Genomic DNA, 11103 nt, shown 5'->3' with positions numbered 1-11103 from the left:
CACTGTATATTTGAACTACTATTGTTCTATTTTAATGTGAAGCACCATGAGTTTGCACTTGGCATGACGTGCTTTTCAAAACAGACTGTGTGTTGACCTGATGGCACCCGACTTTCTGAACACCAGCATCAATGTGTGATAGGAATACAATGTTGGTGACATTGTAGCTAATTCCATTGGACACACAATGACGTACCGATGTTTGATGGTCGATGAACCATCTATGAAAATGAGTAAGAAATACTTCACACTTCATTAAGTCTTCTGTTTTACTTTCCCGGTAATTGTTTCTAACATCATTTATTGTTTCTGGCAGATTAAATATAGGCCCATATATAATAATTAAGCATTGCAAATTTTCACAGAATATATTACTTGCTGTTTATGGTTGTCATTTGAACTTTTTGAACTGATCTGGAAGCTAATGTCATTATGTATGTACGTCCTTTGTAATAACCTAATTTATTGTATTAAGTGCTTTTTGGTTTAAAATTACATTTTTAATGTATTATTTACACGTTTGCCTTGATTCTGGTGTCTTAACATAACTACAGAGTCTCATTTACAGATGTGGGAGATGGTACAATCACATCCAGTAAAGAATGCATGTTTCTTAGCTTAATAACGCTGCTTCTAAAGGGCCCGAAACAAGATTTACATTGTGGGCCCCCAAAAAGCTAGAAATGGCCCTGTTATGTCTCACTGACAGCTGTTTGTGAACTGACAGCTGTTTGATTGTGCTGCGCTCGTTGCATACTCCTGTGTTGCCTGTGTGATGATTGGGGGGAATTATCTGGGATCTAGTACTTCAGTCTTGATACACAACATGTTGTGATGTTGCTGCTTGCTGCCGTTGTTACTATTCTAAGTTTGAAAGTAAAGAAGAGTTGTGTTAAAACTGTGTCATGGTCCACTGATTGACAAACATAATAGGCCCTGTTGTTGTTCTCCTTACTGGGCAAGGGAAGAAGTCATTACTGGACAGTATCCAGAGATAAACAGAGATATAGTTTTGAGGGTTTAGATGCCAATTTTGCTCTCAAAGAATAACTTCATGTCAAGTAGGGAAGCTGCAGATCCTAGGAGGAATGCCAAATGAGGTGCAGTAAGAGGCTTATTCGATGAGGTTGAGAAGATGGTGTTGTTTGTGTCTCCGTGGCCTCCGCAGCTCCGCTGAAGCTGAACTAAGCTTTAGTGCACTCATAGTACAGAAACCTTGGCTAGTATCTACCTTGTCTCAGCAGTGCCTTAATAACGTAACTGTATATCATGCATGGGCAACTGGCGGCCCGGGGGCCACATGCGGCCCCCACCTTCACTTAAAGCAGGGGTTCTCAACCCGTGGGTCGCGACCCCTCGAGGGGTCGCCAAATTATTTTGGGGGGTCCCCAAATTGAATGGCTGTAAAGTGGAAATGAAGAATTTACATATAGTACACATAGTACATGCATACACCTTCCCTAATGATGATGGTTTCAGTATTTATTTATGGTGTATTGTCTCTATTATTAAGGTTATTGTAGCAGTCAATTTATATTGGGGGTCGGGAGGGGGCGGGGCGGGGGTCCCGAGACGTTGCCAAAGCCTTTTCGGGGGTCCCCGGCCAAAAAGGTTAAGAACCCCTGACTTAAAGGACCACTTCACCTCTTTTCAACCTATCTTCATATAATAGGTCCTAACTAATAATCATGATAAAATGGTACGATTTTTTTCTACTCAGTCTGTGTCTCATAGGAGGGCTGTGGGCAGTTTAGAAACCGTCTTCCAGTGACATCATCATTAGGCAGATTTTTTTTTTAAACAAGCTTTTTTTTACAAAAATGTTTAGATTTTCATTATCGTGAGAACGATGGCTTCCACTTTCGCATTGCAACTTTTCAGGACTATGCAGTTTCTATTAGCTTGGATTCCCCATCGATGATGTCACTAGAAGACGGTTTCTGAACTGCCCACAGCCCTCCTATGAAACACAGACCGAGTAGAAAAATGTTGTGCCATTTTTTCATGATTATTAGTGAGGACCTCATTATATGAAGATAGGTTGAAAAGTGGTGAAGTGGTCCTTTAATGTGGCCCACAGACAGGTTCATAATACTTAATACTGAATACTTATTCCAAACATGCAAACATGACCAGCTTTTATTTCATCAGTCTATATTTGTAGCTTAATGACTAGTATTATAATTGTATTGTCTATTTTATGTCCAAAGTATTTGTATTCAAGTTCATAAAGTTAACATAAGTATAACTAAATGCATTTGAAATTAAATTTGAATGTTACTTTTGGGGGTTACAATTCAAAATAGAAGATCTACAAGTTCAAAACGTGTTGCAGTTTTTAGCTTGTAGATCGGCTATTTTCGCCACTTTTGGGTGACATAAATGACGAAGTAGGGCATTCATTTATTACAAAGAGTTAAAATACGGAGACGAGGTTTCTGCCTGAAAGTGTGCAATGTGGTCCTCTGGAGTTCGTGTGGAAATATAGTGGCCCTCTCCATCAGCACAGTGGCCCACCCTTATCTGGATGCTTTAAGTCAGTGGTTCTCAAACCTTTTCATGTCAAGGACCCCCATATTGACACTTTTTAGACCACGGACCCCCATTTGAAAAGATATGTCAGGAACCCCCATAAAAAAGATTTTTACCGCTCTAGCAGTGATTCTCCCAGTTTGACATGCATTAGGCTACGGACCCCCACTATATGACATTTCTAACTCTAGAACCCCAATTTATATTGTAAAATCAATGTTAATTTAACTCTGAGAGTGTACAAATAGAACCAAATGGACCGGGTTAGGGTGGTCCATTTGGTTCCATTTGTACACTCTCTGAGGTACAGACCTATACGGGTCCATTTGGTTCCAAACTTTCATTTAGCTGGGGACCCCCTGGAACTCCCTCAAGGACCCCTGGGGGTCCCCAGACCCCACTTTGGGAACCACTGGTTGGCCACCAAGGACCAGCATGTAAAAAACAAAGAAAACTAGAAAAAGTCCCCCTCGAGGCACAGGTCTCCACCAGGCCAGGTCAGGTTGTGGCCTCCTGGTGGCGCTATAATAGGCCAATGTGAAAAGCGTGCCATTTGTTCTTACACCATTGATGGCAATTGGATGATTTGAGGCATTTTGTTCAAAAAAATGTGTTTTGCAAATATCCACCTGTTGGTGGCGCTATAACAGGCCAATGTGAAAAGGGTGGGATATAATTATTCCTCAGCCTAGTAGGAAAGTCTGTGAAAGATTTCACGTAAATTGCACGCTGCGTTCATGATTTGAGGCTTTTTGTTTCAAAAGGGCCAATCCTGCAAACGTTGAAAGCCAATGTTAGGCAATTAGGATGGAATATGAAATATCGGATCTTGAACACATGAATATAGAGATAGTGTGTGACGATATGCGGGATTTTTGGACAGAATCTGGAGGAGTAATATCAAATAAATTGTTTTTCAAAAGTTGGCAAAACATACTCTCTTCTCATGCCTTCGGCCTGGTGGAGACAACTAGGAATACTACAGAATAGAAAAGAAAATGCGGTAATATACTGAAACAAATGCAGAAATATAGTGTTATGTTTAATATAATAAATAATTGTTTGTGGTTCCCAAAGTATCGAGCTTGCAGATCCACTATTTTCACTACTTCTTAAAACATTTGTTTTCTAAATTTAGGGAAATTATTATTGATTATTCTTTATTTAATTATTTTTGAATTTTTTTTGAATTTGTGTATAATTTTTCATGGAAATCTTTAGAAAATCTTTTAAAAATAATAATTAATGCCAAAGCAAAAACATAAAAGGACCCACTCGCGACCCACTGTTTGGGTATTTACAGTAGGGTAGACCTAATGCTATATGGATTCTGGCTGTTCTCTCTGGCAAATGGAACATCAAAGGAGTTGTGTGTGTGTGTGTGTGTGTGTGTGTGTGTGTGTGTGTGTGTGTGTGTGTGTGTGTGTGTGTGTGTGTGTGTGTGTGTGTGTGTGTGTGTGTGTGTGTGTGTGTGTGTGTGTGTGTGTGTGTGTGTGTGTGTGTGTGTGTGGTGTGTCAGACTCATGTAAGAGCTATAATGATGATGATGCTGATGGTTTGGGTGCACCCTTACCTTTATTTCACAGTACTTTGTCTGAAAGCAGGTAACATAGTATTAAGAAATGAAAGATAAAAAAAACAACACATTATTGTGCTCTTGTTTGTTTTCGATGCACTTGAACAACAGCTGTTTGGCTCCCCAATTAAGGTTCTCCCAAGAAACTTTTAAACTCTTATTAGACACAGAAATGCTACAATTATAATGGTATAAAAACATGTCGGTATAACTCGCTAAAATTAACTAGAAATCTGACAGCTCTCAGAATTGATGGAAATGCATTTATAAAAATGATATCAAATGAAGACTTGTCAACAGTATCAACACTGAAATGAAAACAAAACAAACACTTGTACACACATCCCAACATTTTAAGGCGGTTGAAATATTAAGTCAGACAACCAAGTCAATAACACGTGAAGAGATATTTACATAGCACATTCATTTCAACCATAATTATGGCATTATTCACAAGCGCATTCATAGCACAATAACGGACTCACTGTACATCTACTGTATGTGAAATGTTTCAAACATTATTACAAAATAATCAATAAAATCATCTATAAAAACCACTCCACATCTAAATATATACCACAATAACTTCAAAGATAGAAGTGGCTCCATATTGTTTGGTAGAAAAATAGGTTGCTAAGTTGTTTCAGTTCACATTATGATATATCGTCAAACGTATATAATTGCTCCTATCAGATTTCACTCTGGTCTGATTTGGATGTAATTGAAAGGGAATATTGCCAATTAGGATAGTGTTGACGGGGCCTTAAACGCTGAGGTTTCTTTTTAATTGAACATTGTAATCCATTAAATGACACAGCAAGGGTAAATCTTTCAAATATGTCAGTCTATATTCTGCATGCAAAGTCACTTTGAAGCTGCATTGAGCAAAAAGGAGTAATGAAGGTTTTATAAAAATCCAGTGATTGCTTTTTCACAATCTGTTATGAAACACCTCATGGCCTGTTATGAATGTGCTATATAAACTTGTTTTTTTTTTCTTTTCTTTTTTTGAACAAGGAAAGTGTTATTAAGTACTGTATCATGTATACTCAAATATTGAATGATATATAAATTCACAGCCAGTAAGTCAGAGTATTCAATTTTTCACATTCTCAAGTTTGACTCTTAGCATGTTCATATGTTGTCTGGTGTCTTGATAATATACAAAAAGTCATAACAGCCTAGCAGTAAAGAAAAAAAACAAAAAGGTTTTTCAAGCAACAAGGCGCCCATCTGTAAAATCAACTTGTCTCCTGTCATAACTGGATCAGACAGTATGCAATATATTACACTGGAAGAGATTTTGAAACGAAGAATAAAGAAACGTGTTTGTTAATAGCATTAAATAAACCTTTCCTTGAAAGAGTACAGAAAAGCTGCCATATACAGGTTTAACGTGTATGTACTGTATGTGTTACATTCACCCATCGGGATAGGATCAATTCTCCGGTAGAGAAGAGCAGCTCTCTCTCTGTGGCTAAAAAAAACAAACGGGTGAGAGTAGTGTTGCCTTCCCTGAAAATGTTAGTGGCTGCCAATAATCATCGTAATTAATGTAGCATTGAATAAATACATTTATACACGCATTATACTGTATTTATTTGATCTTTTCTAAATATTTAGACTTTTGCAGGATCTGAACTGAATCAAATGAAATGGGCATGGGACCTGACTTGACTATGTTCATAGGATTTTTTGACCATGCAGAAATATTGTAAACATTTCAGCTTTTTCTACTTTGGTACTACAGAAAATGAGGGCTTGTGATGTTGATGACCAAGACCTTCCAGCTATAGGCAATAACAGTGGAATGCCTTCACAACGTGTAACAGGCTCCACCTCTTTAATATTGTGCAGTGTAGTTGGTTGCCTCCACCTGTAATTGATGTGTAGTACGCTTGCACTGTAACTCAGGTGGAAAAAAAATCTGAGCGATCAAGGTACAGTAACATGACAACACGTATTAATGAGTTTAACTTGAGACGTGGCATTCATTCGAGAGTGCACGTACGGTCTAAAAGGAATGGCTCTCCATCGGATAAACCTGGACACTTCACCAGTAAACAACCAGAAAACATTGCAAATATAGAATCAATATCTGTACATTGTTTTTGTTGAGTGAAATATATTCAGGGAAGAAAAAAGGTTGTTTTTCGGGTGACTGTTGTGTTCAGTTCGTCAAGGAAAATGTTGAGGTTTCAGTAGACAGGTCTTCATATAGTATTCTCAAAGTACACAACAGCAAATCCACTGTCACAGGACTTGGCCATGCGATACCCAAAAAAAACCTAATCCATTGCAACATACATATATTCTTATTTTAATATATTTTCTTCGTGATGGATAAAAGTCTTCCCCTTGAATGTTATACATATAATATAATATGACAAATCTATGATTTCAAAATGATCCCAACGCCCATTTTCATCACAGTTAAAATATTATGAGATACTTATGAATGAAATGTATTGACCGAAATGTGGTATATGCATACATCACTCTTTGCCACATGATTTATTTTTTCTTTTTCTTTTCTGTAACTTGTAGTCCATTTAAAAACACCCCAAGTGGTTAAGATTTATTTTTGGGATGATACACCTTTCCAATAGTCTAAAATATCATGCAAGTCCTCGTCCTTTGCAAACTGGACTTTCTTACGCAGTGCATGACCTGCCGCCATGTACTCCTCGTCTTTGTGGCGTTTGCTGCGATTGAGTTTGAAACGCTCCCAGATGTTGTGTGAAGGTTTGCAGTAGTATTCAGGACTCGAGGAGTAGCTTAGATTGTGGTACTGCGATGACAGCTGAGAGTACGCTAAGTCTCTGGAGCGAGAGTGCGTGAGAGGCTCCATGATGGAGGACTTGTGGCCGCCTGGCCCTTCAAGCTCCTCTATTTGGGCGTCGTGATACGAGTGCCGATGGTCACTGTAGTGGCGCATCTTCTCCGCCTCAGCCCTTAGGATGGCAGCGGTAGGTGTCACGGTGAGAATCTCTCCCGTCGGAGAGATTTTCTCTATGTACTTGGATTCTGAGCGATAAGGCCTGGGGCTTCGCGATCCCGTGGCAGTGCTGGGCCTCTTTGGCGAGACATCTGAGCTATGATGCCTCTGCAAGGAATGGTGGTAGCTGTCCTTATATGGTGACAGGCGGCCAACTTTACCCTGCGGATGTTCTGATATAAGCATGAGCTGCGGCTCAGCGTTTGACACGGCTCCAGATTTGACATCCTGGAAAGAAGTGGATTCCGTCTTAAGAGCGTCTATGCAGTTGTTAATGATCTGATTCACTTTATCCACCTCCTTCGCAATAGTAGAAATCTCTGCCACTGAACCTTGGCTATTCCCAGGCATAGACATCTCACATTCCCGGCGTCCGTGGTGGTGGGGGTGGTGGTGGTCGGGGTGGTGGTGGTCCCCACTTCTCACATCCATGTAATTGCCTTTTGCTATTTTGGGAGTGCCACCGCTTATCTCTTGAAATTTGTACTGCTCCATTTCACCTCCAGATGGTAAATATGGCGTGCGGGACATGCTCTCCCCAGCCATCATTTGCTTCTGTGACATTCTGGGCATGGTCCCACCTTCCAGATCTTGTCCATACTTCAGTTCCATGAGATTCTTCTGCAGGCTGCCTGATTTCTTCTGCTTGTCGTCTCGCTGCCGTTTTTTGCGCAAGAAATAGTAGACCACCCCCAGCACGATGACCATACTGAACAGGCACCCCAAAATGGTCATGATGTAGTGAGTAGCCGTTGCGCTGCTTACCACTTTGTCTTTTCCACTCCAAGGGCCAGTGCTGATTGTCAGACAGGTGTGGTTGAATCTGAGAGAATTGCGTATAGAGGCGACACAGTATGTGTAGTCTGTGTGGGGTTTTAAATTCTTGAGTTCAATATCCTCCTTCTGGCCTTTGAGGTTTTGAATGTCTGTGAAGAAGCTGTTGTTGTACAGGACCAGGATGTACATCTTTTTGTACGGGTGAGGGATCTGGACAGTGATGGTGGCTCCTGTGTTTGTTACCTGCTTCAGTTTCATGAGGGGGTTTGGGTCCACGTCCTCGTAGTTGGTCGTGCTGATCGTGTTCACCGTGACGTCGTCCGGTTCCGTTCCCGAGGGACAGTCGTCGAGCCCGCAGGGAGTCGATTCCCTCCCCTCCGGCGGAAGGGTGGTGTCATCCGGAGGAGGCGCGGGGATGAAGGGTGCAGGTGTCACCACGTAGTCGTCTGTGCACACGGTGGAGAGCATGTGAAGGGCGTTTCGATACGTTGGGTTGGTTGGATTCTGGCTCAGCAGGCTGTAGCCCGAGACGCCGGGCGGCGAGTCACAGGCCATCCGCTCATTGGTCCTGTTGGGAAAAACAGAGAGCCATTTGACGAAACCGAGCAGTTCACAGGAGCAGTTGAAAGGGTTTGTGTACAGCTCGCAGGTGGTCAGTTTTGTCAAGCTGGTAAACGTGGACCCGTCTAACTGCTGAATGCGGTTCATGGAGAGGTCAATGTTCTCGATGTTGGGGCATTCCCAAAAGGCATTCTGTGTCACAGTCTCAATCAGGTTGGCCTGGAGGTAGAGATACTGCAGCTTGCCTAGACCCCTGAGGATTCCCTCGGTCAGGTTGCGCAACTTGTTGAAGCCCAACTGGAGGACTTGTAAGTTGAACTGGGCAGAAAAGGCCCCATCCTCAATGTAGGAGATCTCATTCTTGGTCAGGTTCAGGTAGGTCAAGTTGGCAAAGCGGCTCAGGCCAGAATAATGGATGCTTTTGATTTTGTTCTCGTTCAGACGAAGGTCCACGATGGTACTGTTGATATGCTGAGGGATGGCCTCATAAGGTGGTTGATTTTGGCTACAAATTGCTAGCCACACAAAGCCCTTTTCGCCCTCGATCAACCAGCAGTCCCCATTGACTCTGCCTGTATGAGTCAAATATACAATGGCCACCGACCAGTAAAAGGCACTCAGCACCATGCCTAGACTGCAGGCCATCGGTGCTTCTCACAGAGTCATATGCGGGGGCAAAAGTGGGAAGAGGGCGATACCACCAGGACAGTTGAACTGACGCCGTTATTGTTCACTGAGCGGGACGTTGAACTGTCCTCCTCAGTTCCAGAATCAGTCAATATAACACTCTTCTGCTCATCGACGATTGGTGTTGTCCTTACATACCAGCCACTTGCGGAGAGACGTTGGGTATTTGCCTTTGCATGTATGCCACGTTCCATTCAATTAGTTTAGCCTGCTGTAAACTCTCGGCAATGGTTTGGTGAGATGAAGTATTTCACCACCTGGGATCGGCTTGTGCTTATTTCCTCAGAGGGTACCATTGTTAATGGGTGTCATCTTATTGTTTTCTCCACTGTCTCCTTCCCTTCTGTTCCTCTCTCGTGTGCCCAGAGGAAACCCTGCAGTGGAGACAGAGAAATATATGAATGTTACCATCAGAAACTAATACATTAATTGTTAAAATGCTTAACGTTGAGGTGTTCTCTCCTATTGCGTTGTTCACACACTGAGGATTTAACTTGTCACTGCGTGTATTTTAACCACTTATAAACCATATAACAACTAATTGTATGTCAAATAGCTACAATCTATACAAGATCAACCTTGTTTTTTTCACTGATAAGTTTCCGATCATTTTCTTCCCTGAATGCTCATAGTTAGTTATTTATTTTGGTCCATTTTACAGAACATTGATAAATACATACTGTACAGTTAGGTCTATTACTGTAGGCTGTATAGCTGAGGCTTATTTTACCCTATTTCTCATCCATTTTTGCTGAATGTTTGCCTATGATGTCATGCCTTGCCCAGACTAAGGCATGCTAGGCCGGATTCATGAGGTTAAAGCTATAAAACAACATATAGTTGATGTTTTGCATAGTCTTATTTATAACCAATGCACATGTAGATGTGTTGCCGCGGGTCTTCGCTGACAGATAACAACAACACATGTAGTGCAGCATGTTGCTTACGCTGTTCCAATTATTTCTGTACATAGTTTAAGAGGGGTGTTTGCAGTCCCAGTGGCACACTGCTATTAAAGGCAACCTTTGGCCAATTACCGCTTGACAGGTTGCGGGAGATGCAAGGTCTCGGTTTTCACACCATTAACCTGCAGGAGTCTGTCAAACAAAATAACCAAAGCTGCATCAATTAAATGGCCCCCACTGAATATGTTTTCTTTTTTTTCTCTTTTCTAATTATTAATGTATATTTTATCATAACTGAGATGATCATCATAACCTTTTCAATGCAATAGAAAGGAGTGGAACTGTACATGGTAGGTGACAAAGCAGCATTTTTCTTTCTTGAGACCCTGTGCAATGGAAGACGAACCTCAGTTGGTACACTAAGAGTTGTGTGTGCGTGTGTGCGGCGTGTGTGCGTGCGCGTGTGCGTGCGTGCGTGCTGCGGATCTTTTAACTAGCGGAGCTGTGCTCGATTCAAAGGAAAAGAAAACAGGGCACCATTTTTTCCCGATGGGTTCCCAGATTGCTTCAGAACTATAGCTCTATACAGCACCTGTAGGCTCAGCCTTCAGCACACAAAATGTGTGCATCTGCCCTGTCTCCTTTTAACTGCTAGTGAACACTGGAAACAGACCATTCGTACAGTTGGAAAGGTTCACACCAGTGTTTAATATACGTGTGTTCCTGTTCTAAACCGGAGGTTCGATAATGCATGAGAAGAAACAGAATTTATTAACTGACTGCAGTGACTTGTTGCCCCCGAGCCACTGTGATTCATAGAGGAAGGATTTCCATCTGTACTTGCTAACATCCAGTCAATACATCTAGCTGAACCTGAAGCCTAATTTATGTCCATCGCATGAGTGTCGCCCAGCGAAAACCCTCAAGCTCACAAAGCGTCTCGACAACGATGCGTCGTGAGCTTTTGGAAAGCTATTTTCGACACGTGACACCAGCATGCGACAAAGTATGAATTGAGATAGGCCTCACAATACAGAACTACCCATATTTCTTTGTGCAACCTCTAC

The 11103-nt window shown here is 41.6% G+C and overlaps 1 protein-coding gene across 1 annotated transcript; it reads right to left on the bottom strand.

Annotated features, from left to right (window-relative positions):
- Positions 1-6458: 6458 nt before the first annotated feature.
- On the bottom strand, positions 6459-9092 carry elfn1a (extracellular leucine-rich repeat and fibronectin type III domain containing 1a). The gene has a single exon (XM_079520128.1). It carries the CDS (start codon positions 9087-9089, stop codon positions 6687-6689), a length of 2403 nt encoding a protein of 800 aa, XP_079376254.1. The 5' UTR covers positions 9090-9092; the 3' UTR covers positions 6459-6686.
- Positions 9093-11103: the final 2011 nt, after the last annotated feature.

The sequence above is a fragment of the Electrona antarctica genome, assembly GCF_951216825.1.
Source record: "Electrona antarctica genome assembly, chromosome: 14".
NCBI lineage: Eukaryota > Metazoa > Chordata > Actinopteri > Myctophiformes > Myctophidae > Electrona > Electrona antarctica.
This window is presented reverse-complemented; position numbering and strand designations above follow the sequence as displayed.

Coding starts and splice junctions, on each gene's coding strand:
- elfn1a (XM_079520128.1), bottom strand. CDS start 9,089: ATGGCCTGCAGTCTAGGCATGGTGCTGAGTGCCTTTTACTGGTCGGTG.